Source organism: Tyto alba, unplaced genomic scaffold (assembly GCF_018691265.1).
Source record: "Tyto alba isolate M040663 unplaced genomic scaffold, T.alba_DEE_v4.0 Super-Scaffold_14, whole genome shotgun sequence".
Taxonomy (NCBI): domain Eukaryota; kingdom Metazoa; phylum Chordata; class Aves; order Strigiformes; family Tytonidae; genus Tyto; species Tyto alba.
The window spans coordinates 44,080,266-44,108,009 of record NW_024881276.1 but is presented as its reverse complement, the minus strand read 5'-3'; the positions used below and the strand labels follow the sequence as shown (position 1 = coordinate 44,108,009).

Below are 27,744 nucleotides of genomic sequence, written 5' to 3'. Positions count from 1 at the left end.
TTATGCCATTTGTGGCTTTATTTCATCAAAAATATCTTACTGGAGTTTAAAGAAACTTTCACTTAAGCTTTATGAAACTGCCAAGGAGGAAGACTAGTACGAAAGCATCTGTGCATAATCTATGGCACTTGGACAAGCCAGGGCTTAGTGATTAGTTTGAGATCATACATTTCAGTAGCTGTATTTGGAAGTGAATCCCAGTTTTCACTCTTAAATCCCAGCTCCCAGGTGATGTTCTCAAACCTGTGTCATCACCAGAGCTTCAGTCTGATGTCTGTAATTATGTTGAACTGTTTGGTAATGACTTTTTTCTGTTTGCGCTGTGCTTTCAGCTCACAGTGATGTGACAATAGATGGGAGAGTGTGTGCGACTTTCTTTTGACCTTGACTACCCCCAGCTGGAGCAACCTCTTCGGATCAGCTGGTACAAGGGAAATGCATCCTTGGGGCACTGGATGCATGGCAACCCCGGGCACGGCCAGCGCATTCGTCTCTTTCCTAATGGGACGCTGGGGCTCCACCTGGCCGGGAGAGAGGATGCAGGACAATACACAGCCACGGTGTGCCACAGCTCTCAGCATTGTTTCTACCAAAGAAAATTTCAGCTATGTGTGCATGGTGGGTGTAAATTCTCACTTTAAAGTCCTTGTTTTTCTGTGTCGGGCTGCCTAGATCAGACACTTGTTTATGTTACGATGTTTAGATTATGTATTCACGGTTGACAGTTTCTGCCTTTGTTTTTGAGTTCATGTGATAATCTTGATGAGAACACTTGCATGCTATATTTTTGATTAAAGGTTTCTTATGCTTGCAATTAGCCTCGACACTTGAGCTACAAGTCTAAAAACAAGATGTTGCAGTTAGACTTCTAAACCCAACCATTTAAGCTCTCAAATGTGCTGAGCTCTTATTGAGCTTCCTTGTTTAGTCCTTGGTTGCTAATTTTAGACTCTGTTTCAAATAATTGTTTTTTCTTTCTCTTTATCCAGTGCTTGAATTTACTAGCTAGAAAAATAAGATCTTTATTTTGAAATATATGTCAACACAGCTATTGAGATCAACACAGTCCAGCAAGGTTTACTGAAAGCTGCCTTAGCCTTCAGGAAGTCTGACCCACGGTGGAATAATGTGGTGATTTAGGGACCTACAAAATGCTGATCAGGATTTTCCTCCCTATTCTGAGAATTCTGGCCCTTGAGATGTTAGTTCTTCAGGGGTACCATGGCACAGATTAGAGTTGTGCGTTGTTCTGCCTGCCTGCTTTCCTCACTCTCAACATCACGCTCTGTGGTTTCAGGGCTGCCAGAGAGCCCACAAATACTTGTTCTCTCTTCCCAGTAACCCCCTGTCTTGCCTGTTGCCTTTCACTCTAGTTCCTGTATTTCGCAGCCAGGAGTAGAGGATGAGAATGAGTTTCTTCCTCACACTGCTCCCTTGATATTGTCAGTACCCAGCAAAGCACTCTGGCTGCCCTGTCCTCCTGACAGCCCTGGACGTTGAAGGCAATTTCACCTTTTGTGCCTCAGTGGCTTGAACTTGCGACCTCTGACTTGAGCCAGAGCAATACAAGAACGTGGAATAGAAAATGGGTTCTGATGACACTGCTGTTTGAGGTGACTCGGTTTTTGTGCTTTTTAGTTAGTTCCCTTCCTCTGTTTCCTGGAGGTAGGAACCAGAGAAATTTTTTTACTTCTTGTCCATTGGATGGGTAGACAGAAGAGGCAAACAGGAGGCATTTTTAGGCTGTTTGAGATGTGTCGTATCTTATTTTGAAATAGTTAGGCAACTGAACTATGTTATAGCAGGTGGTTTCAATGTAGGGAATCTTTGCCCAGAAGCAGTTAGCTTTTTATAAGCAAGCAATTATCATTTGTATGGGAGTTATTTTCATTCAGACTACAGTAATTTTGTAACTCAGACATGCCAAATTCAACTTATGACAAAAGGCATAGGGTTTGTTTCCACTTCTCACATAGCAGCTGTTGCAAATGTCAGGATCCAATTTTGTAGGGAAACTGTTAAAATTTACTATTTGGGTTTTGGACAGTATCAAAGACAATATTCTAGATGTGTCCCTAGGTATTAATATATATGGCGGATGCTGATTCATAATAGACTCTTGCTGTGTCTTGTGACCTCCCAGTAGGATTCTCCCTTCCTAAATCAAATCCAAGTAAAATGTTTCCTCAGCATGACAAGGAAATGGACCTTCTCATGGTTCTCAGGGAACTGGTCAGGGACTTAATTTGTTATCTGCTGACTTCTTAAAAGCAACCTCTGGCTGTGTGCAGGTTCCCAGTAGATAACTTGTAAGCCTGTGTGGAAATGCTTTCAAGGTAGTAAGAGATTTCAAAAAGCAAATATATATATGATGTCCTGTACATCCCTTAAGTAAATATGCATGTGCTCTCTTTCAACAGGGCACCTTGTCAGAGGGCTTGTAGGTGACTGTGTTACTTTTGATCTGAACTGCCTGGAACCAACCAAGTACATCGAAGTCAGGTGGAAGAAAGACAACAAGCGTGTGGCAGAAAACCAGACAGAAGATGTCGTTCTGACCTACTTCAACAGAGCCCGTGTGTTCCCCAATGGCAGCTTGAGCTGTTGCCCCACATAATGGGGGGATGAGGGAGAGTATGTGGCAGATGTATTCAATCAGGATGGCATGCATTTGCACCAGGAAACTTTTAATCTGGAACTGAACAGTAAGTCTGAGTGTGCTATTCATGTGTGATGATGTATTTTCAGCAGGTGACCTTGCACGCATTTTGTCTTTGGGGTCTCTTCCCAAACGGTGTATTTTGTAGAGGAATGAAATATCCAGAGAAACATTCCTCCATTTCTTCCCTTCCGTTCTCTGAGTGTAGCTGTGTTGTAGGACATATATCTAGAAGTGTAGTTTGGCTGGGGATGGCAGAGCAAGGAGAGGCACTCATTTGTATGGTAAATCCCCAAAACAGCACTTGAATGGTGTATGTTACTCTGTCAGGTTTGCTTGTTCAGGGCTTGTGTTTGAAGGTTTCTGGCTTCTGAATTCTAACAAGACAGTGAGTCAAGAGTGGTCCACTTCCCCCCTGAGCGAGGCCATGCTTAAGGTTAACTTGCCAGCACAGATCGAAATAGAAGTGTAGGAAAACCCTGTAAAACTCAGAATCGGGAGAGGGCACTACCAGGGTTCAGACTTCTGTGGTTTGCCTAATGCAATCCAACTCAAATTGCCCTTTGTAACAAGAACCCAGGCTTCAATCCACCCTTGTTACTCCTGTGTCATCTAATAGTTTGCATAGGTGGGAGAGGGTCTCCATATGTCTGCAATGACTGTTCAGGGCAATTGTGTGCCTGAGAGTGGTTCTTGTGCTGCTAAAGCAGTCTTTTACAAGTTAATTTGGGGAAGTCCTGCTGCATTTCAAGAATCCTCCAAAGTGCAACGGTCCGCAAGAAAACCTGGCTCTTGGGTGTGATGTAAAACCAAACCCTGAACAAAGCCATGAACAGTTCCATGTCCAGTTTTCTGAAGGGGTGCTCTAGCTCCAAATCAGTGTGTGTCCTTCCTCAAGATCCCTTTGCTCTTTTTAGCACATGCAATGCCCTCCTTCATTTTCCACCTTTATCAGTTGTTGGGAGGAGGCTGGGAGCGGGTGTGGTTTGAGGGTGCAGGCGGGGTATGGTTTCAAGCTGGCATAGAGCAATTTACTCACAGGCACAGGGTTAACACCTGTGGTAGCACCGACCCCTTGCCCACGCAGACCCAGCGGTCAGTGTGGGCTAAGTGGTGCCCACCTACCCAAGGGGTTTTGCAGCTCACCTTAAGCTCTGCTGCCGCAACATTCTGGGGGTGGTATTTTACCACAGCCTGAGGTATGTACGTGAGCTGCAGTAAGAGCAGAGACCGTAATAGAGGTTCAAAGTGTGAAGGGGTTGCCTTCAATTTACACAAGTCTTGTGTAGACAGGACCAATGAATGATTTAGGGCTGGGTGGAGTCCCATTAACCTATAGCTTGCCCATCTCGTCGTAATGAGAAAAATCTGTGTAAGTACATAGAATAGAAGGAACTTTAGTAAAAGGAAAAAAAAGCTACTGTCTTCTTATAAGTTAAGACAGTAAAGCACTCTTACAGTGACTCTTTCTGTATTGGTTTCAGGCTGATATTTCAAATAACTATTGCAAAGGAAGAACACTTCCAATTAACAAGAGATACAAGGAATATTCCTACTTGTGGTCACTCTCTGTGGAATGTAAATTATCCCAATAATGAGCAAATATGCTTTTTTCCCCTCAGGAGTGGAAACATTTAAAGAAATCACAGAACACATTAGTAGATCCATGTTCTTGAATCTAACAGAGACAAAGCTGAAACAGTTCTTCCAGGTAGTCTGGAAAAAAGGAGACACAGAAATTGCTTGGACAAATGGTTCTTGGTTTTGGTACCATGAGGAATATGTTGACAGATCTGAGATTGTGTCTAATTACAGTCTCAGACTAGACAGGATTCAGGAACATGACCATGGCAGATATTCTATAGAAGTGAATGACGGAGATGGGAGAACTGTATATGAAGGCATTGCTAGTGTGAGTGTTGGTGAGTATCATTTAAAAATGCTGTCAGTTAAGCAAAGGTTTGTTTTGTTTTGTTTTGTTTTTTTTTTAATCTAGATTCAATACATAAACCCAGATGAATTGTGTAAGAGACTGCCCCAAATGCACTAGCACTTAGCTAATCAACAGAGGGATGAATCAAAGACTAGCTAGGGTAAGCCTTGTTGAGTAAAGCTGGGCGTTCTTTTGCCAGTATGACTGTTCCAGCCAAATACCTAGGCTGGTATAAAGCATCATTTTGTTTCTAGTTTGTTACTCCAGTATATTTTGGAAATAGTATGAGCTGTGACAGAAAAATTACTTTTTTTTTTTTTTTTTTTTTTACCTGGTAAATGCTATATCCTTAGTTCAGATGATTGCTGGTTTAGATGTATCAGAAGAACTTTCTAGTCAACTCGAGTTTGAGTATCCCCCAAATTGGGAAAAGATCCACTTTCACATCTGCAAGCATGCCTACAATTCTAGTTTGCTAAATTTCACAGTGTAAGAGGTTTAACTAGTGTAGTTACATCAATGCAACTTTTTGGTTTGGGCTAAAATTAGCCTTTCTACTGGCCACACGCTTGAGAGAGGAAGAACAATTACTCTAAAAATTATTTTAGATTTCCTGCTTGCCTCTTCTTTTAAGAAGTGATATTTTAGCTTCCCAGTGAAATGACTTGAGCACTGCTTCAATCTGTGTGTGTTTCCTTGGAGCATGAGGCTGATGAACTGTTTGTACTTTTCTGTGATTCAGAAACTGAACCAGAGTGATACAGACTCACAAGTATACCTGAGTATCACGCAGCGATACTAAAATGCCCAGCATGTGAATATATCTCACTAGGTATTCTTACCACACCTTACCGGTTTCTGAGTTGGTGGTGTGAGGAAGAAAGAACAGGCTGTTGGCTGAAGTCTGTCCCACTGTCATGGGTTACAGGCTCCCGAACGTGCTTTGTGAAAAGAGGCCCTTTGGTTGTAAAATCCTGAGAGAAAATAAAGAAGGTAACCTTTAAGTTTAGAAGTCTGCTTTCTGACAATAATGCACTTAGAGGATGTTACAAAAATAAAGGTCAATAAAGCTAACATAGCACAGCAGGGTGAAGGTACAGGGTTTTTTACAACTGAATTTTCCTTGTAGAGCAAAAGGAGACGTTTGGAAGAAATGGTGTTTCTCTACTGTTCTATATTCTCATGGTATCACTAGGAGTTGTAGTTACTGTCTTGGTTGTGCTGATACGGCATTTTCAGAAGCAGAAAGATGAGTCCGGTAAGACACCCTATTCAACACTTTCAGAATTCAGAATCCCAGCGTAAATAGCCGTTCACGTGTAGATGCAGTTCTCTGCCTTTCAGGGAACACCTGGCAGAGCAGTTTCTGCTGAGGGTGAGGTTGGGCCCGGCAGGCTGCAGCTGTACAGGGCTGCCAGCGCGGGTGGGGGCACGCGCGGGTGGGGGCTCGCGCGGGTGGGGGCACGCGCGGGTGGGGGCACGCGCGGGTGGGGGCACGCGCGGGTGGGGGCACGCGGCGCTGCAGGACTGGCTGCCTGAGCCTTTTCCACGCTGATGGAAGGACTCCCAGCCCTGCCCGCTGCCAAGGTCCTGTGCTGGGAGTGTCCGAGCCGGTCCCGTGTCTCTGCAGGGTGGACTTGTGGCAAAGCCTTAGGAGCTCTCAGCAGCCGCCGTTCTCCTCTTCGCGTGCTCTGCTGAGAGATGGTTTTGTCACCTGGAGGTGGGCCGCTGGCTGGTGAGACAGGGCCCCGTATCTCTGCCTGGTGGGGCTCATCTGCGTTCGGCCGCCTTTGGGAGCACGGCGTTGGTGCGTGCAGGCAGGGAGGGGGACCCCCGTTTACTCCTGGGTCGGTGACTCTGGCCTGAATGTGCTGTGACCTCCCCAGCGCCGACACCGTGTCACCGGGGGAGCGTTGAGCTGGGCTCGACCAGGGCAGCGCTGTGCAGCGCGCACGAAGCTGCGCTGCTGCTCAGGAGCTCCCCGTTAGCTCCCAGGCTGTGTGAGATTTTAATACAGATTGAAGATCTCCTGGTTTGCCAATTTCACGTAGCTCACACCCAAATGGGGGCAAGCTGGGAATGAGAATCCTGGGTCCTTGCAGCAATGCATAAGGTGAGGAGAGGGTGCGTCTGTGTGGCCTGGAGGAGGGAAGATGATGATCTGCTCTGACAAGAAGCTGTTATTGCCTGGAGGCACTTTGCAGTTCAAATGCAAAGTTGGGCCAGCAGATAGCTAATGGAGACAAAATGTAGTTTGTCCCATATGGTAGGAAGGAGTGGGTTGTGATTTGGAAGGCTTTAAGCTAAACTGAGGAGAAGAAAGGTCAGAGAGAAAAGAGAATTGGGAGGATGGTGCATTCTTGGGGGGTTTTGTGTGCATGAAGAGACTGAAAAATACAAGATCATCAGCGCGTAGAATATCCTCCACGGTTCAGAGTGGTGATACACGCTTAAGTCAAAGCCATTATCTTTAGTCATGTGCTCCTGAGCCTTACTTTTCTTTAGTAAAGGGTGAGCTATAGGGAGTTGGGCAACATGCTGGGTATGAATTCTTCCACCTCTTCCTGCAAATGTTTCAAGTGTGTTTGTCTGCTTTTTACTTGACTTGGCTTAAGTTTGGATCACAGTACCAAGCATTCGACATGCAAGTTTGATCCTTACAGATGAGAGGGACAAACCTGAGGAACATGAAGAAAGGGATGAAAACAGCCCTTGTTTTCGTGAGTATCCATCACTATGTGGCTCCCTATTGGTCACAGAGAGGGAGCCAAGAGTGTGATTCATCTGAGTGTGGTTTACTAAGGCCTGATTATCTTATTTAAACTGATTATTGTAATCAAGGGGATAATTTTTTAGCAAACAAATACCTGAAATTTCAAAAATCCATTACTTGAAGTACTTGGAGCTGCTGACAGCACTAATCCCAGGGTAATCACACACGCGCTGGACTGGGACTGTCCAGCCAATGAGCCTTCTGCAGTCTCAGGTCCTTCCCAGCCTAGTGGGCTGCATCCTCCTCAGCTGTGTGCAGAGACTTACGGTTCCTGTTAGCTACTCACTGGCTGGTGCTTTCCCTTCTTCTTCCAGTTGCCCTGCACATACAGGGTATGCAGGAATTTAATATAGTCTGAAAAGGCCATCTTTATTTGCCGTTTTGGCCTCAGCCAGCGCTACCTCGTTAAAGAGTGTCATGACTTTTCAACCTGCCGTTAAGGTCTAGGTAGCATGCTGAAGCCGTGTTTCCAGCTTTGATCCCATAAAACACTGCTTTTCAGCCTCTTTCAATTCGTGGACCCCTACATTTTTTTTTTTTTTTTTTTCAGTGGAGTTCTGGTTCATGTGCAACAAATTTCAGGCTGCTGACAAGATGGCTATTTTTAATAAATGCCTTAGTCTGTGTTTGCTAAGCACTTCTAGTAAGCAATACAAAGTTAGATGAGCTGCCTTTTTTTTTTTTTTTAATCAAAGATTATGTCTGTGCTCCTTAAAATAAGCTTCTTAAAGCTCTTGAATCCTCTAATTTGCTGCAGGTACCAGTGGTTGCAGTTTCTTGTGTCTGGTAGCAAAGCTTCAGCAAAAGGCACAAAGTGGTTTTTTGCTGCTTTTTCAAGTCTTTTGACTTTCACATTAGGTTATCCATGGTGCTAGAGTGTGATAAGGTGGGGAATCCCTGTCATAACCACCTGCAATCTTGTGGTTGTAAAGCTGTTATGGTGACTTCTGTCTTCAATCTGTACTGTGTTGAAAGATTTTCTTAAATGACCCTGGCATCACCCTCCTTGTAACCACAGCAGATGTAAGGCTAAGACACTGTTAAGTGCAAAATGCAGGAAATTTTAACCTATTGTCATGGTTTCAGCTCAGAGGGCAACTGAGCACCATGGCAGCTGCTCACTTCCCCCCTCCCCCCCCCCAGTGCTAAGAAGGAGAAAATAAGTCAAGGCTTGGGATTCAAGATAGGACAGGGAAGAATGAGTCACCCATTACAGTCACGGGCAAAAGACAGATGTGTTAGGGGAAGAAGAACCTATAAATTTAATACAGACACTAACAACACTTAACCAGAGTAGGACAGTGAGAAGCATTGCCACATCTTGAGAACACTTTCCCCCCACCCCTCCCTTCTTCCCAGGCTCATCTTTTCTCCTGATATCTCTGCCTCCTCCCCTCAGCAGCACAGGGGCAGGGAATGAGGGGGGGGTGGGTGCAGTCAGTGCTGCTGCTTCTTCCATCTTCAGTGGGGGGAACTTCTGGAACATTTCCCCCTTGTTCCATGGTGGCCCCCCTCTCACAGGAGACAGTTCTCCACAAACTTTCTCCAACTTGAGTCCTTCTCATGGGATGCAGCGTTTCCCAAGCTGCTGCAGCGTGGGACACCCCTGCATGCTGCAGTCTTCCCAGTGCTGAACTACAACAGTGGGGGCTGCTTCTTTCCAGAGGATCCTGGCTGCCTTTGGGTGCAGATACCTTAATTTTTCTGGTGGGGTCCACCACAGGCCATATATCAGTGTCTGCTCCACTGTAGACCTCCATGGGTGGTGGAGGGGGGCTGCCCTGCTGTCTCACCACAGGATACGGGGAGTGGGGGATGTCTCTGCTCTGGCACATACACCCCCACCTCCCCCTTTCTTCCTCTGTTCTTCCACTGACTTTGGTGTTCATGTAGATGTCACAACTCCTCCTTACAAGTCCCTTAAATACACTATCGCAGAGGTGCAGCTGATGGGCTTGGCCTTGGTGCAGACTTCAAGAAGCTTCTCACAGGAGGCCACCACCGTAGCCCCCTCCCCTGCTACCCAAAACCCCCACCACTCAAACCCAGGACACCTATGAAATCTCTTTCCCTTTGGAAATAATATTTATATGATTAGTGTGAAGATGGCAACACGAGTGAAATTTCCCAAGCTCATCTTCCAAGTTGGGATTTTGTCAAGTCGATTTTCCCTCACCAAAATGAGGCAAGGCAAAGCAAAGAGAAACTGGAAGAGATGAACAAGATGGTGTGGTACTTGAGGAGTGGGTGGGTGGCTGCAGAAAAATCTTGGTTTGCAGGAGCTGAGAATCTCTGCCAGAGACAATTTTGGCTCTCAATTTTGGCAAGCCAGGCCAATGACAGTGTGCTGGGGGCACTGGTGGCAGTTAGATGCTAGCAGCCTCTGAGCAAGACCCAGAGGAAACTGATTGGGCGCTGAAATTCATTTGAGTCATTCAGTAGAGGTGAAAGCAAAAAAGCATGGTTGACCTGCACCAGCCTGTGGCGTGTTGGATCCTAACTTGATTTCTCCCAGCGTTGTCCACTCACAGAAACAGATTTTGCTCTGATTCTAGTGAAACTGGCCAAAGCCTATAGACTGTAGGCACTGTGCTTGCTGTCCTTGATGCAGTCCTTTGGTTAAGTTCTGTTCATGTAGCAGCATGATTGAACTCATATGTCTGAATAGCTCTGTAATAAGGCGTCATGTGTTAAAAAAACCCCAGGGAAATGCAAAGCATTTCACCCTACACGCAGTGGTGCTAAATATAAATTGTGTAGTTTCTAGCAGTTATTCCATATATGGGCTCTTCTTTTTCTCTTGTCATTGTGGGCCAAACTAGGGGAGCTATGTCAGAGAAGCTGTATGTGTTTGGTATGCTTGACCTGCACAGCTGGGATCCTTGTGTTCTTGTTTGTCTCGCCTGGTACTGAGGTGATAGGTGAGTGCCAAGATGAGATGGCAGTGTGTGTGGCACATTGCCTCCTCCATGTCTCTGCTTTTTTGTGGATCTGCCTGGGTCTCTCCCCCAATAGCTGCTCAGTGGCCGTGAAGTTGGAGGTGGATTCATGACGTTCACCCTGAGCTGACTGGTGACAGGGATAGAGAGAGAAACACCCATAGATGAGACTGGAGGAAGAAGAGAAGGTATAAGGGTAATAGCAACTTGTTAATGAGCAGAAGTCTGAGTAAGCTTCGATAATCTTGGTTGGTCTTGTTCAGCATCTGAGAAAGAGCTGGGAGACAGGAGCTTGTGTATGGATTGTGGGATCTGTGACATGCACATGGATTCTTAACTTGTCAGAAATGGAAGCTGAAGAAGACTTCTCTCCAGCTTGTCATTTACGTATTCCAAAGGCATGGGACTGCTCTGCTGTGCATTACAGGGCAGCAAAGAGATGGGCTCTCCCAGAGCTTGAGGCAGGTGGGCACCATGAAATCAAGGTGCTACTGTGAGTTTTTCTACTTGGGTTACTCCGAGCAGAGGGTTTCTGTAGGTTAGATACTCTGCTCCTGGGTACTATGCAGAGTCTCATTGTCTCTGCCCCTTTGGGATCCTCCCTGCCACACACTGTTACTTGAAATGTACGTTTTAGACAGAACAGCAGCATCTGGTTTAGTGGGTCCCAGATAGCTTCAGCATCACGGAGCAAAAGCAAAGGCTGTGGCAGGAAGTGTGAGACAAGGACCCGTGGGGTATGTCTCACCAGACAGGTGTCTGAGGTGTGGCAGACCTGCTGCTGGGAAGTCTCCCGGGTTCCTCTGTGTGCATCAGAGCAGGTATCTGTCCAGGTTTTCCTTTTATCAGCCCAGTTGCTAAGCCCCAGCATCTTGGATGTGCCTTCCATCTCTTGGCAAGAGAAAGCTGAAAATATCCATGGATGCTCTGAAGAAGAGAGTGTGTTCCTGTGGGCCCCTGCCACCAGAGATCTGACAGTCCCCATGGAGGGGAGCTCCAGAAATCCTGTCCCTGACTCTTGCAAGTGTTGGACCCTTCCTTTCCCAGAGGTACTACAGGCTGGAGAAACCACGTGTACCTTGTCCATAATTAGGACTAGAGCCTTTCTGTAGCAGTTCCTGATGTCAGCAGATTTCTGTAACGTGATTTTTATAATTTGTGGCTTACTTCAAAGGACCATATCACAGCAGTAGCATCTCTACTTGAGGCTCTGACATCAGCTGTGTTCGGAGACAGGCTAATGGCCGAGGTGAACTTTTAATCTGACTCATAACAGTCTCTTTTATGGTCTCTTTGTACTGGAAGCTGGAAAAACAGTGTGGCAATGTGTCTCCTTCACGCTTTTTCTCCCTCGCAGTGGCCTCTGAACCTCACATTGTGCAGCTGGTCGGTGGCTGTGGGATGCCACACAGGGCTGGGTGTTGTCTCAGGGCAGAGGAACAGCCCATGGAAGATGGATGGATTGAGCTGAAAGGGGGATCACCTGCAAGTTGCCTCTGAGGCAGAGATAGGAGGAACGAGAACTAAAGTCCAGTTTCCTTCTCTCCTCCTGATTTGCCTTATTCAGCATCCAGGTGAAAGCTGATCAGGAGAAATTCGCTGGGTGCAACTTTCTGTGGAAACCATGGCAACTGGGTGATTTCAGGAGGTGGGGTGAAAGGCCAGTGACACGTGTCTGGCATGTCCACTTTCCTAAGACTTGACACATGGGACCTCTCTGCCCTGGTCTGTGTGGTGGGGAAGAGCCTGTCCCCTGTCAGACACGCCGGCAGCCAGCGTGGTGCCCGTCCATTGAGGTGGGTGGCACTTGTGCTCAGGGTGTGGGTCAGCGCTGAGAACGGGCTGCTGTCAGTAAAATTATGTCTACCCACAGCTGCAACATAGCCTCTTGGTTTCTCTGCCCCTCCAGGACCACATAAACCAGCTGCAGCTGGCTGGAGATCACGGATCAGGCTGACGGGCTCTCTCTGGTGAGCTGGGTCTGGTGTAGCAGCGCTGCCGGGCTGTACCACCAGCGTGTGGAGTACGAGTGCTGCAGGACAGCGTGTGGGACAAGGGCCCATGGAGCAGCTCTTGTGCATTTGGTATTTAGCAGGCCTGGACTTCGGGACTGCCTGGGAAATCCTATGTATGTCCATATTCCTGGTTTTCTGTAGCTGGGAGGCTGAGAGTCTGCAGGTTTATTTCCATTTTTTACAGATCTCTTTGGGGCTGTGGAGTCCCTGACACAAGAGGGCCTTCATCTGTGGCCATCTGTGTCCTGGTCACTCTTCTTACTATGCCAATACAGCCTATTTTGTCCAAAAGGCACTTGCTCTGAACATGATCTACAGGAGTACCCTGATTATGCGTGTCCAATTCCTAAATAAGTTGTGAAGTAGCTATAATTTCACAGCTTTGCTGTTAGAGAAACAAAATGCATGACAGTCTCTTAATCACCACATAAGCATACACCTTTCTGTGCTTATCTTTGCTTGCTATTGCTATTTCTTTGATCAAGAAAGAGTTCAGAGTTCAAGCATAGCTCTCTGGCTAGTTTCATTTCACAAAGAAAGAATTTATATTCTTATGAATATGAATCTTTGTCAGTCTCTCCATCAGTGTCTGGGGTCCTGCTGCACAGAAACTTCTCTCAGGCTTAACCCCCATTCCTGCCTTGTGGCTGTACAGTTAAAATCTCCTGAGAGTCACTCAAAGTGTGTTTAAAAAAAAAAAGAGGTCTCATGCATGAATAGCTGTAGGTGTGGATTGGACAGGTAAGATAATGTGGCTGCAAGACCCTCCCTCCTCCCAGTGCCGCACAGTCCAGCCCGTACCTGCCCTGACCACTGGTGGTGTAGCCATGGCTGTGCTGCTCCACCGCAGGGGGATGGATGGATGGATGGACTGACAGACGGACAGAAGAGCAGACTGCCCACAGCCGTCAGTGTTTCTTGGCCCAGGGCTGGTGCTGGGGCAGGGAGCCCTCAGCAGCTTGCAGAGCCAGCTCTCTGCATTGCTGGAGCCACAGGCTCATCTTCTGTTTCCGCGCGCTGAGTTTCTGGCATTTAGCTCTGCAGCCTCCCTCGGTGTGAGCGAGGCTTGTGTATTTCCCCAGTTAACACACCTCAGCGTTAACAACAGTAAAAATAGGTGCGCTGCTTACACTTACCAGCCTATTGAAAGAAAGATGTGCAGAATTACTGTGTACAAATTTCTTTGTAATACTTCACAGCTTATTTCCTGCTTTACTTGCTAACTCAGGTTTTCCAATCTCCTGTGCTCCATCAATGCCTCATGTCATGTACAGAATGAATCTTCATTGTCCCTTCATGATGCTGTCAGTGGCTGAAAGGACAAAATAGCCCTGTGAGCTTGCAGCTCACCAAGTAGAGGTTTTAGTTGACCTTCCAACTACAAGTTTTTGTCTTTTTTTTTTTTTTTTGTGGTTTTTGTTAAGCCTCACAAGGTGTTTTTTGTCTGCAATAATCACACAAAACTTTATGCATCTTTATATAAAAAGGGGAAGTGAATTCTCTGACTAGCCAAGGGTGTTGTGAGAATTCATTAGCCAGTGTTAGAAATCAGTGTCTAATCTCATCAAAAAATCTGTTATATATGAAATTTGAGAGGGTTGCTCTTACGAGGAGGCTGCTGATTGATAACAACACAGATTGTGCATGTACTGTCATCTTTATCCTGGATGTGATTTTTTTTTATTTTTTATTTTTTTCTTTAAAGCTAGTGAGGATATGAGGGACAGAAGGAGCCTAATGGGACTTCATATACTGTGTGATGTATGGGGCACTTGCAGTCAGAAATATTGAACTCATAAATGTACTCATTTGCCCTGGAGTCACTGAGAGGGAGACTAAAGACAGGACACCGCAATGTCATGGTCATGCAGAGTCACTTCTGTAACAGCAGAGCTACAGTAGAAAGGCTGTATTTTTATTTGATTTTACTGCAAATCTGTAAATGAGCTCCTTGAGGCTGCTGTCACTGGCTGGAGGAGAAGATGAACTTTTGCTGAATTTGGCTGCATGCAGACCTCTTTTGCATTTTGTTGTTCTTCTGAGAGCCTGAACATTTTGGGGTGCTATTTTGAAGCAACCCTGCACATGCTGTCTTTTCTGTCTCGTGTCTCTACCACAGCACTGCAACCCTAAGCTCTACCAGCTTGCCCTTCAAGCATGAAGGTGAAATGAAGTTGAATGTGCACATCTGAAGCAGATGGTTAGTCCCAGTCTTGCAGTGGTGCTTGAGAGAGATTTTCTTCATGTCATTTCATCAGCACAGAAGGAAATGAAAGTGTTTCTTACTGTAAATACTTTTCTCTCCCCCTTCCTCTGCACTGCTGTGGATGTCTGAAGACTCACTTCGCTGCTTTTCTCAGAGAAGGCTATTTCTGTCACATCTTAGATCAATTTAGGCCTGTCCTATGCACATATGATAAAGACAGGATGGTGCTATGGTAACCTTGAATAAACTTGTAAATTTTGGACACTGGGAGCAAGAGGTGAGATGTAATTGTCATTGCTAGGAAGTTGGACCAAACCAGTGGCTGACATGTGGAATTATCAAGCAGAGCCAAATTGTTTGAAAAACAGTGCAGACCACAACACAAGGGGTTTAACCATTTCTCAGGAATGCATGTATACATGTAATTCCACTGTGTGGAGCTTCCTTAATGGACTGTGTCTATGTCTGCATCCAGAGAAACAGCACAAAAGTGTAAGATTTCCAGCTGCATCCTGCACTGCTGTCACAGTTATTCCTCAGCACATCTGCTAAGCTCATCTGAAAAAATATCTGGATGTTGGCTCTAGTGCTATGGCAGTTTACTTCCTGCAATGAGCAAGACGGTTTCTGCCATGTTGCTTGTGTAATCCACTTCGACACTAGGTGCAAAATGCCAGCACGTTTTAAGCCATCTCAACAAGTGTGAACAAAATATCTGGCCCTGTGTGGCCCTGTAACTGGTTCACACCGGTTCTTCAGGATTGGCTTTCCAGTCTTGTCTCTGGGATATGCACTCCTAACAGCCAGGGTGGCTTTCAGGCTTCATTCAGTCTAACTTTGCAATGCAACTTGACTTCCCATAACCTTTATTCTTTGCCTGGGGCGGCTGTACGGAGCCCCTTCCTGCATGGCAGGTACACTGGGTCACTGGAAGAGCCCGGCAAGGTTCAGGCTGGCAACACAGCCTTTGCTTATGGAGGGAGAGTCTTCTCCCCAACCTCCTGCCAGTGAGACTCTCTGAGTGATCGTTGTTGATATTTTAGAAAATCACCTGCTTCGCGTATGCAGTGGTTTATCTGACTGGACTGATTTCCCTGGGTGGGGATGCTGTACTTTGATAAACTGGAAAAGGATGAAATAAATAGGTGTTTTACCTTTGCCTGGTCTCAGCATTAGCATCTTCCTAAATGGGGAGAGCTGACCAGGAGATATTTTTGTGTCTCCTCATCTCTCAGCCCTGTTCTCACACTTGCAGCTAGCTTCAAGGTGCGGGACTTTGCAGAGAGCACATTGTGGCTTGCATTGGTTAGCCCGAGTTCAGTCACCCAAAACCTTGCAGGTCTATTTTGAAACATTATTCAATCTGTCCACTATGGAGTTTCTTTTTTTTTTTTTTTTTTCTCTTGCTTCTGACATCATTTCCTGAACACTATATTCGCTGAGATCTGTAGCCAGATCGTCTTCTCAGCATATGATGCAAGGAGCTCTTTAAAATGGATTTCAGCCCTCCTTTTACTCTGCTGTGCTTGCTGGTGATAATAACTGTTACTCATGGTAAGTTGGATTTTTCTTTTATGAAGTTGGCACAGATTTGCCTAGATGAGCAGACACCTTAATTTTGCTCCGAGATCTTTTAAGGATTTTACTAGGTCTGGGGAGACATCAAATAGTGTAACTGCTAAAGCATGAAAGGGGCAGTCAGACCAAAGTAAGACAGATTATTTTTTTAGTAAACAATTGATATCTAACAATATAGTACTTTCTCAGTGTACTGCATCTGTAAAAGCATTTCGGCAGAGAACGTAAGGTCCTTGTACGCAGAATGCTGGCTGGAGGGGCTTGAGATCAACGTGGTCATGCTCCTAATGCTCACTGTGACCTTGAGTTGGTCCCCGAGCTGCTGTCACCCTGCCATTTACCCATCTCTGATTTGCGTACGGCAACTTAATAACGTGCAAGAATACTGTGAGACCTGTTCATGTTAAAACTGCGACCTTACTCTGTGGGTAGAAGCAGCTGTGCAGGCAGCAGTAGTTTTTGCTACCCACAGTATGAGATCCATGGCGTTGATGCCCTAAGGATCTTTCTTTGCACAGTCTCTCAGCTCTGAGGGAGGGTGGTAGATGGTCATGTCAAATTTGGGGAGAGAAAAGAGCAGTTGCTCAGCTTTTCGTCACCCTGTGTGCATGGTGTGCGCACCACTCCCGTGTTATCAGGGGGGAAAGTTGGCCTTTACAGAAGGCTTCCCACTCCTCTGATTTTCAATTGCTGGTGACCCCAGCCTGTCACAGGGGGTGGGTCTGTCCCTCTTAGATCTCACCTGGGCATTTGCCTTTCTGGGAGGCAGCTGCAAGGGGATGGATGGACACGGCAAGCTTGCTGCCCACACTCTCTCTGCCTCTCCTTTCAGGCTCTGCCACCTGGACTGGTGTGCTCAGCGGCGGCTCAGGAGTCTTTTCTGTGGGAAATCAAAGTCTGCATAACCTCTCCAGAATGAGCAAGAGGGGTGCGAGATGCTGGACAACTGTCTATAATGATACTTTGTTGGCTGACTGCGGCACTTCTACCGGCAGATGCCTGAACTGGCAGAATGGCTCCCTAGTGCTGAGGAGTGTGGAGAAAGAGGATGAAGGAGAATATGAGTTTTTTTTTCACAACGCCACTGAATTATTCACACTGGAAGTATTTGGTAAGTGGCCTTCTTAGCAACAAATAGCTTTTCAACTTGTGAGCCTGGCTGGAAGCTGGTGCCTTGAAATTCTTCCTTAGAGATGGTTTGAGTTTGGAGGAGCGATAGGTGCCTCTGGAACAGCTTTGTAGGCCTCTGCAGTAAGCAGTAATGGTGAGTGTAAACTACGAGATGCTTTTTGCATCCATGCTGTCAGTCTCTCCTGTTTGTTGAGCCTTTCTTGAAATAGCCAGTCAGTTTTGCTACGTGCTATTTTGCCCTGATGTAAGAGACAGTAGCATGAAGTGTTTGCAAAGTTGATCTACATGTGGCTGGAGATTTCAGTCCATTTCCAGAGTGCTCTTCCTCATGGCTCTCGTGAAAGCTCTTACTGACTGACAGCATTTTGCTGCCTGTGGACGTGCTTCTGTCAGGAGTTAATCCTACCTGATGTGGCTCTGGAAAGTGAACTAGACTTCTGTGCAGGTTTGGGTTCAGGCATGCTGGGTTCTCCCCCTGCTTCATGCAGCTGAGGAAAGGTACTAAAGGAATCCAGGTGTGACTTTCCGATTCTTACCTGCCCCCAAGCAGCTTGGAGATCAGCATCTTCTGGGTGTGTTCAGAGACGCGCGATAGGTGCCTTCCCGTGCCAGTCTCCCTGCTGTCCTCCCTGCAGCTTCAGAATTGCCTCTGCCCTTCGTGTGCCTGCTCATCCATCTACAGGGTGAGAAGACAGAAGCAAAGTCGCTTCTGTACAGGATCCAGCTCATTGCTTGGCTTAATATGGGGAAGGCTTAAATGGGTTTGCCCCCCTGCTGAATAGTGCTCCAGACAGCTGGCGACCATTGCTCTGGTCCTCGTCTGCACCGTTCCTTTTGCAGGGCTTTCACTTACACAGGCTTCTAAGAGAAATTGAAGCTTATGAAAATATAATGAAAATGTCTGAGCAAACTGGTCTCGGTGAAGACAAATGAATCCTTACACCTTTCAGGTGCAAACAGGCGGAACTGCCATGGAGAATAGGTCAAAGATGTGACTCCTTGGTACAAAGATCAAGGGCTTAGACTGGCAGTAGACAAAGACTGCAGAAGTGTCCTGGGTTTAACCTCCATTTCAGTGGATTTGCTTTAGGAACTTTTGCCTCTTCCTCCTGTTCTGTTGCCACACCTAAGTCAGGGAAACAGTTTCACAGCAGAGGTATTCCTGGAGGCAGTGACTTTTAGCTGAAGGTGATGTCCTAGTTGAAAGTGATTTCTGAGCTTATTTGCGTGGATGTTTGGATAAACATTCTCAGTGTGACTCTTACTATCATAAAACTATACCACTTCTCTGTCTAGCCTTTATTTGCAAAGTGGCAACTGTAGGAAATAGATTGGCTCCTTGTAGTGGACCAAAAGGTATTTAGGAAAATGTAGTAAGATCAGTGATTTTGTTACTTCATTTTAAATTGTCCTGGTGTGGGTTATCCTATCTAACTGCAGGTGTCTGGTGTTGGTACCTATGTCAGGCGTGATTTGTACTAGTTCCTCTCTAAAATGGAAGAATAGGCAGAGTAGAGTGACAGCAAAACTACAAACCTCTGGTGTAGGAGAGGGCTGAGTCTTCTCTGATGCTATGGTTATCTGCTGATTACAGAGGAAGCATCTGGCCGGCAGATGGTTTGAGTCTTTCCACTGTCCTCTCAAATCAGGGATTTTTATTTTTCACTTTTCCAGTTTCACTAAGGAAAATGAAGAGATGTCAGATTTTGGTGGCATCCCCAAAATAGGGACCAAGAGCTACTAGCAGGGCAGGTGGGCACTGCTAAGCATTTCAGGGCTGAGGACAGGCACTGCGTCTGATTACTCATTTCTGTGCTCCCTGGCTATCAGTAAATGCAGTGGTGTAGCAAGACTGCCAGTAAGGGAAGAATATTTCCAGCTCATGTTCACTGCCGAGTCCCCTCCTCACCTCTCTTTTCCCTTGCTGTTCCCATTGCCTCGTGCTGTGCGTGACCAGAGCTGGCTGTTGGTATCCAGTGCTTCCCTAATGGGACTGGAGAGTTGTCCTGTGACGTGACCAGCAACAAGAGCATCAGCGTTCAGTGGCTGCTGAACGGCACCGTGCTGAGCATCCCCGAGGCTTGCATTAAGGATGGTGGGAAGAAGGTTCGCCTGGACAAAACCGTGCCTGGGGAATTTGTATGTGAGGTGTACCACGGGACCAGCATCACGAGGACAAGGCCCATTGTGCTGTCTTGCAGCTATGGTGAGTAACAGCCTCTCCAGAAAATCTCCCTTTTGGTCTCTTGCAGCAGAAAACTAAGGAGTTGTTGCTGTCTGCGTAATACCAAACTCTTCTGTCCTCTGGCAGCTGCTTTCCAGACTTACCACATCCTCCCTTTAGAAAGTGTCCCCTTAACTTCCTTCTCCCTCCTGTGTCTGGGACTGACACAGCCTACAACCACAGAAGGGCCGAAAGTTTGTTCAGGAGGTCCTTTTACTCAGCTCTGCAGCAAGGATGGGTCTCTGTCTGTCCATTTTCCTACTTCCCAGTGATGGAGACCTTGTACCTTCCTACATCGATCCTCTCTGCTGATTTAGGAGGAGAAGCTGCTCCTACTCTGACATTCATCCGTTGCCCAGATGACTTTACAATTTCTGCAACATCCTCCTAAAAACACCTCTGCTAGTTCAGCCCTGTTGCTGCTGGAATCTGCTGAGGTGTTTTTTGCCTTGTCCCTTTCCTCCTTATCTATGGCAGCTGCACAAAGATTTACCTGTCTATACAAAGGTCTCTCTGTCAGCCCCACACCGTCAGAGGCGGGGAAAAGACACAAGTCATTTACTTATGAAATATAGGGGGTTTATCCCTCCATACCCCTGCTCAGTTATGTAGTTCTGTGAGAAGGCTGTGACTTTATCCATTTGCAAGCTATCCATAAATGCTGAGTACTCTGCTTAGATGAGGCCATAGTTTAATGAGACAGATTCTACGACTGATCAAAAACTGCCAGAACCTCATGATGCTAAGCACTGGTCTGTGTTGTAAGCTCAAATTTACGAAAAAAAAAAAAAATTGATAAGATAACCATGAGTGTGTTTTCACTTGCATCTCCAGTAGTAAAGGTTTTTTTTCCTCTCTAGCGGTGAAGATGGTCATCAAAACTACATCAGGGTGGCATAATGGAACCATAAGGTTTTTGACTAATTTAGTTCTAATTAATTTAATCACTTTTGCTACTAGAGAAACTGTATTGTGCAATAGCACCTAGCATTTTAGAAATTAGGTCTGAGATGTTCCAGCTCTACAGCAGATACTGTCTTGTCTTCTATGGTTGGCATATGGTTGGTGTGAAAGCAAAATTACTGACATAAACCCCGTGTCATGTGTGCTGGCACTCAACAGAAAGGCTGTGGGCTGTTTGTGCCTGACAGTGTTGTCACCACTGGCCAAGCTGTACAAGTTTGGCATTTGTGATTGTGGAGCAGTGATCTTAATTTTGTCCAGTTAAATTGGTCAGAGATTGTTCAGCGTAGCTAGACCCAAGTCGGCTGAGACACAGGGGGGTGAGGATGCGAACATCCATGAGCTGATCCATCAAGCCCTGTGATAAATCACGCGAGTGCTGACAGTTACCACTGTTTATTCTGGGTGGCTGCCCAGTCCCCTGGGTGTGATATCGGTTCCCCATTTCCTCCTGAGAAGCCCACAGGGGAATTTAGCGATAGCCCTGTTGGGGTGGACACGTGCATGAACATGTATTTGGAGGGTCTGAGAGCAAAAAAGTGGCAGCGATTCTACTTTTTAGTCACCAAATGCAGCTACGTTTGTAAAATGTGAACTATAGCAGTTCTGAATACTAGTAAAATGATTTGAAGAGATGAGTTCAGTTAAATTAATTAAAGACTAATTCATTATTTTTGTGGGTTATTATTTGGAAAAGGGCTGAATATAGGTTTTTGACTGTAGGTATAAGTTCTATGTAAAAGCACCTGTTTGAGCAACCTGTTGGCTGATGAAATTAATTTTGAATAATTAATAGCGTAAAGCAACTTGACAGAAATACTGTAAACTTCCCAGGCACCAAAGGGCTCTGATCACGCAGGATCTAAAGCAGAGGATTCAGAAATTAACAAGTCAACATATGTAGAAGGCTTGTATTGATTCATTACTTATTTTATTACTTGTTTGTTACCGTTTTTTAACAAAATATTTCATCTCAAAAAGACCTTTTTAACAAATGGCAAGTTTTCAGGAAAAGCTCTTCAGGAATAAATATTTCCAACATATATTTATGTCTTTGATAATGTTCTCTAAGCTTTCATCAAAAAGAAAAAAAAAAATTAGGGAAATGATTTCTCATTTGCCAAAAGATTAATTCTGAATATAGACATTTTGAATGTGGTAACTCTTCCTAAAGAGACTGGAACAAGCACTCTGAGAATACTTCGAGTATGTGTGATTTCACACACAGGAGTGCCTACCTGCAGTTGTTTTTACTGTTCTGGTGAGTACGTGGGCTATGACAGCGTGTAGTATATCCTGGAATGTTTGAAACCCTTCCCAGCCTCTGGGGATATTCAGCAATTTGTGCGTCTGGGGTCTCAAAACCAAGCTCCAAAGGATCCCGCTGGTTTCCCCAGTGCGGCGCAGTGCAGGCATGCGGACAGACCAAATAGTTCAAAAAGGGATGGCTTGGGTTTACCTGAGGAGTTTTAAGGAAATTCTATTATAGAGATAGTTGAGCTGTATGCTTTATTCATATTGGGAAGAAGAGTTTTCCCACTGGCTACCCCAGGTTGGAGCAAATTGTGTCAGTGAAGGAGTGAGTCTGGACAGGTCTCTCTTTTCTGCAAGTCTGAGATGCCCTCTTCCAGCTTCCCTGCTCAGCAGCAGCGTACATTCAAGTCTGACCCGCCAAAGCAACCCTGAGCACTGAACTGGGTAATAATTACCACTGACTTCTGTGTGGCCTTCTGCTCAGCCATCTGCAGCCGTCGCCTCCTGCTAGGCGTTTCACACGGTCTCGGTTGGGAAGGGGAATAAAGAGAAATCCTTCCCTGAGCAGCAGTGAAGCCGGTTTCCTACAGCTCTGACTGGGGTGGCTGGTCTCTGGTGCCTGAGGAAGTGCAGGCTCTGATCAGGCTTGCTTTGAGGTTGGCGTAGTCATTATATAGCTGTCCTAAGTGAATTATCTGGGGCCCCGTACGAGCTCTGAGGGTACTCTGCAGGTTTTCTTTCAGCAGGAGATGCTAGCTTACCCTCACTTACCCTCTTCTTCTCAGCTGCCTGTTTTCATAAAACTTGTTGAAATGCAGTATCTTTCAAACCACCACCTTCCCTGTTAGATTGGATTAAAATTTAGAAATTCTCTTAGATGTTACTGGTCAGAGTAGGCAGAAACAAATGCACACAGCATAGTCATACAGGGCTTTCTTCTTCACGAAAAGTTCCATACCACAATTAAATGATGTGACATAAATTACGATGTGCCACAGTTCATAATACCAGCTCCCCTGATCCAAATCAAACCAAAGCAATAATAATGCCCACATGCTCTAATCTGTCTGCAGGGTTTCTCCCGTTTGGAGAAAGCAGCTTTTCCACCCTGGTAACTAACAGTGCCCTGTCCTCCTTGCAGGAGACCTGCTGCAGCACCCGTGGTTCATTTACATCCTGGCAGGCTGTGCAGGGGGTGCAGTTATCCTGGTGGTGATTGTGTCCTCAGTCATATGTTGCTGCATGAAGAGGAAACCCAAGTTCATCCCAGTGCCTTCAGGTGAGCGGAGAACACTGTTGCTCTCTGGGATGAGTCTCGCAGAGGGCTCTGTGTGTGGAGGCTGGGGTTGAAATGGCCTCAGGTTTGTGGCTGCTCATCTTCCAGCCAGCCCTCCCTTGATGCGGTGGAGCAAAAAGCTGCTTGCTGACAGGCAGCTGTTAAAACCAGCAGGGTCTTGAATTAAACCTTGCTTTTGCTTTTTTTCACCTCATGCTTGCCACCGTGTGCTCCTGGCCAGAAACAAACACAGAAAAACCTTTTCTATGGGCAAGAAAGCTGAGCCTCATTCAGGTCTGATCCTGAAAAGACCTGATGGCTTTTGATGGCCGTCCTTTGTCAGCACAGGTCCCTGAGTGCAATCTGCCCATGCCCAGCGAGGCCACCTCAAGCTGTGATCCTGCTGCCGTGGCCAAGCTGGTCTCTGACAGGTTGGCAGTGGCCCTCCGTACTCGGCATCTGTCTGCTCCAGGAATGGAGCCAGTGCCACATGAAGAGGAGACGCACGCACGCGTTGGTGGTCTGACCTTGCAGCCAGTGTGCCCAAGCTGCTGGGATGTGGGGGACCTCTTTCCTTCGAGTCTCTGGTTTTGGTTTTACAGAGGAGGAGAAGGATGATGGACTTACAATGTCCGTGGTCTCCAGTGAAGGTGTGAAGAGCCCCCCCAATGGAGACCGTGTCGAGGCTCAAGCTGCCCAGATCGACTGCCCTTCAAAGCCTGGTGGGTCCAGTGGCTTGTTTTAAGTCAGACAGATAGCCTGGTTTAGGAGGGTGAAGGACAAAATGGATGCTGGTGACTGATGGGGGAGCAGCTGACTGGAGGGAGGGACCTGGGACTCGCTAGTGCAGGGAAGGTGCTGCATCTTGTCTAGATGACAGAAGTTGCAGCACATCATTTATCAGTCCCTTACTTGTGCTCGGCTTCTGCACAGGAGTAGCTCTTGCCCTCATTTAGCCATGAGATGTAGCGGCAGCCATCTCATAAGCATCCCGCAGAGGGTACTGCCAGCAGACTGCAGGCTGTCTGTTCCAGTATTTCCTGTGCTAAAATACACATCTCTCAAAAACAGCAACCCCTCCAAATGTAGCAGTTTTCCTGCAATTTTATCCCCCCTCTCCTTCCCCCCCCCCCCCCCCCCTCCCCCCCGCCTTTCTCATCAGTAACATTTTATAAGAATCAACATCGGTTTTGTAAGCAGTCGTCTTCAGGACAGCATGCACCATCCACCAATATGCTGAACTGCAAACACAGCTAAATCCCATCGAAGTCAGAGGCTTGTGTATTTCCTTAAATTGGTGATAAATTAGGAATACAGTCCCATTTTAAATCCTTTGGAGAAATTGAGAATAAAACGCCACAGCTTTAGCACATGTGGCCAAAACAGTGCAGCGCTAAAAACCTTGCAGAAATCTTTTGTGAGTGCTTGATATTAATGCTCCACTTTTTGCATTGTGTTTCCCTCAATTTTGTTTCACAAACATGAATGCTAGCAACATCTTCCCTAGTAATTCACCATCTTCAGCTGAAGCAGGTCCAGCAGCAACATCAAGAACTAGACCAATATCACATAGGTCACAGCCTGGTCTCAGCACTGCTGTCTCCACTTCTGGTATCCTTCACTGTACCACGCACAGCCTCTCAGCAGCTCAGCTATGCTTTATGTCTAACCTTGGATGTTGTTTTGCCCTCCTTTAAAAATATTAATTGCTACTCATGATCATAGTGTAAGAAAGAAAAAAAAAAGTAATCCAGGTCATTGTTTAATATTAATATACTTAAAGTGTATAATTTTATTTTTAATAAAAAAATTTCCACATTGTGAGTTTGACTAACAAAATTTCTACAGATAACTAAAAAGCAGAGATGCATGTGGAAAGTGTTTAGGTGAGAACATATTAAATGTGTGCTGTTAGCTTTAATTACTCAGATGTGACTGAATAGGTTTTGCTTTGGTATTCTGGCACATTTTGGGCAGTTTTGCCCAGAGAGCTTCAGCAACAAAGTGTTTTACAACCAAAGCCGCGATGAACTGCTCAATAAATGAATAAATTTGTCTTGCAGACTCCTGGGGAGAGGGGATTGAGCACGTTAGGCAGCCTGCAGCATCAGGGACTGGGGTGAAGATTTCCGTGGGAGGTGAGCATAGTGTGGGCACTTACAAACCATTTCTCCTTTCTTTTCCAGACGCTGCCCAGACTGGTCAAGGCACTGAGCCCCCACCCCCCATGGAGGAAAATTTACCAGTGGAGATAGAGCCTGAGGAAATGCCAGACCCAGAAGTCACAGTTGATGTGGAAAGCCAGAAAAATGCCTCGGACTGTTTCCCAGATCCAATTGATGACTGATCTGGCATGCTTGCTGTTCCACCCTCTCTTGAAGTCTATGACACCCATCCTTTGCATCCCATAGCCTCATTGTGTGTAAGAATCAGTCTAAAAAATTTTAGCGGGGGGAAGATGTGAGGTGTCAGGCCTGCTAACCTCATTTAAAAAAGAAAAAAAAAAAAAAGAAAATATAAGAAAAAGCACATGCATGGCTTCAAGGCCACGCTGCCGTGGGCTGACAGGTTCACTAAGAAACCAAACTGGGCAGCTCTTCATGCTTTGCCTGTCGATAGACCTGCAGTTAACCTGTGGAGCCCTGGAGGACAGCCTGAGATGAGATGGGCTGTTCCTCCTGCTCCCTGCCCACCCCGCGCCTTGCCACGTCTTTGCCAGCCAGCGGTTCCTGCAAGCGGCCGGCGTGACAGGCGGGTTGAGGTGGCCTGCCAGTCCCAGGCAGAAACAAGGACCTGCCAGAAGTTTCCTGAGAAAGCCTCCTCTCAGGAGATTTCGAGGCATTCTTCACAGGCCCTGCAAAAAAAGCTCCAGGGAAGTTTCAGCTACGTATCTGCTGTGCCGGGTGTTTATCTGAATCGCTTCTCTGAGCTCCGGACCCTTAGTGATTTGGCCCTCACTGCTCGCTGCGTGGGGCCAGGAGTGGTGGCGGGGGCTGCTGCGTGCAGGCCCCGGGAGGTGATGTTGGCTTGCTTGCCTTTCGATGATGCCCTGTAGTGGCAGGGGGCTACCAGTTACCTTTCGCCAGAACCTGACCCAGGTTGCCAGTGAGTTAAAGCAGCTCTGTCACTAGCTTGCTTGCTTGCAGCAGAAGGGTGCCTGGGGCTTGGGTGTGTAATTTTGGCAGAAACATTGATTGTAATGCTGAGATCATTCATCAGTGCAAGCATTAGTGCCTTTAGTGTAATGGTTTAGCTCCTGCAAGCTGCTTGAGCTGGCCATCTGCCTGTGCATGTAGGCTTTTTCAGTGCTGTGTTATTTGCACAGGCAGCAGCAATTTATAGAATCTCTTAGGCAAGTCTTGCTGCTACGCACGTCCTGTTCTGCTCAGGGGAGGTTTGCCAGTGGAGCAGCTGGGGGTAGGCCTGCAGGGAAGAAGGATGAGGTGAGGAGAGGGCAAGGACTCGGTCCCAGGCATCAGGTAGCCAGGGGCTGCAGGGCTGTCAGGCCACAGGGGGTGATGCCAGAGCAAGGTATTTACTGCCTAAGTGCATTTTGGTGGTCAGAAGCGAGGCATGTTGGTGTTAAATTAGCCCAAAGGGCTAGAAAGGCACGGTAGAGTAAAAGCAGAGATGGTACAGATCGGGGCTGAAAGGGATGGGGATGTGTATTGCATTCCTCTCTTCCATTGCCATTTTGTCCCTGTTTTATATTGTGCTGATATTGTGCCATGAGCCCCTTAGAAACAGATTTAAGGTATGCCTTGTAAATGCCACCCAGCGAGGTCTGCAAGCACCCCAGCAGAATCAAAACTGAGCTGAGTGCTTTTTCCCCAGGCGGGGGAGCTGCCGGGGTGGCTGCACACCTACCTGGAACTCCTTCATGTCCGTGTACATGGCAGAGCGCTGCATCGGTGACACCCAGCCATAGGTGGTCGCTCTTGTTGTTTCCTTGTCCTGTGACTCTGTTTAGAAGATTTTTGGATCTTGTGTGCTGTATTGGTGGTGATTCAGCCTGTCTCTTGCTTTTTAAGGCTGCCGTAGGAATCAGATTTTCCACGGTAAGAGGGAGATAATAATTCTTTTCCTCATGGTGCTGCGCTATCTCCTTTCAGTATAAACATTCCTCAAAGGCTGTGAGTGGACTGACAGAAACGTGACACGGAGCGCGTGGGGTGGCAGCTGCCTGTAGGCAGCACGGCGGCAGCGACGCTGGGTGAGCTGGTGCCAGCATCACTGAAATGGGGGGACGTTGTCAGCTTTGCTTCTCTTCTGTGCTTTCTGGCAGGGGCAGGCAGGGGACAGTCGACTCCAGTACATGCTTCAAAGGCTGAACGGTGCTGGAGAGGATGCCAGCTTTTCAGGTGCTGAGGGTGACAGAGCTGGGCCAGCATTGTCCTGCTGGGCTGGTACATCCCGGCTCCAGCTTGCCCAAGCACTGCCTTGCTGCTGTCAGCACTGGGAGGGCTGGGGGTGCCCTGGCAGCCTTTAGCCCCGTCACTGGTGTAACCCCAGGCTGAGAAGGATTTTTCCCATTGAGATCGAGCCATCCTTACAAGGCAGACAGGACACGTCTGGTTTTCTGTCCTTCCCTGCTGAAAGTGCCATTCAGCAATGGGGCAAAGGTTTCTGTTACTGTGAGGTCAGGAGAGAAGTTGTGCAGCCTGTGCTCTTCCTTTAGCTGCATGTGTTCGTGCCCTGCTATTGTTCTTTTTTGGTGTTTGGTTTTGTTTTTTTTTTTTTTTTTCCTTTTCCCTGCAATGATTTTGTTCCTAATAAAAAGATCTGTTTTCTAA

The 27,744-nt window shown here is 46.6% G+C and overlaps 1 protein-coding gene across 3 annotated transcripts; it reads left to right on the top strand.

Annotated features, from left to right (window-relative positions):
* The first annotated feature begins 327 nt into the window (after positions 1-327).
* LOC104357777 lies at positions 328-27,744 on the top strand. Of its 3 annotated transcripts, XM_032988255.2 has the most exons (8): positions 328-618; positions 2,421-2,705; positions 7,256-7,312; positions 16,936-17,214; positions 19,192-19,440; positions 22,817-22,954; positions 23,554-23,673; positions 25,138-27,744. In XM_032988255.2, exons 2-8 carry the CDS (start codon positions 2,666-2,668, stop codon positions 25,296-25,298), a joined length of 1,044 nt encoding a protein of 347 aa, XP_032844146.1. In that variant the 5' UTR covers positions 328-618; positions 2,421-2,665; the 3' UTR covers positions 25,299-27,744. The 3 variants fall into 3 exon arrangements, with proteins under 3 accessions (XP_032844146.1, XP_032844147.1, XP_009961556.1); XM_032988256.2 differs by lacking the exon at positions 7,256-7,312; XM_009963254.3 differs by lacking the exons at positions 328-618; positions 2,421-2,705; positions 7,256-7,312 and adding an exon at positions 15,943-16,079.

Bases quoted from the DNA above. Each gene is read 5' to 3' on its own strand.
- LOC104357777 (XM_032988255.2), top strand. From the start codon at position 2,666: ATGCATTTGCACCAGGAAACTTTTAATCTGGAACTGAACA. The intron at 7,313-16,935 runs GTGAGTATCCAT...CTCTCCTTTCAG, and splicing joins TGAAAACAGCCCTTGTTTTC to GCTCTGCCACCTGGACTGGT. The intron at 22,955-23,553 runs GTGAGCGGAGAA...TTGGTTTTACAG, and splicing joins GTTCATCCCAGTGCCTTCAG to AGGAGGAGAAGGATGATGGA.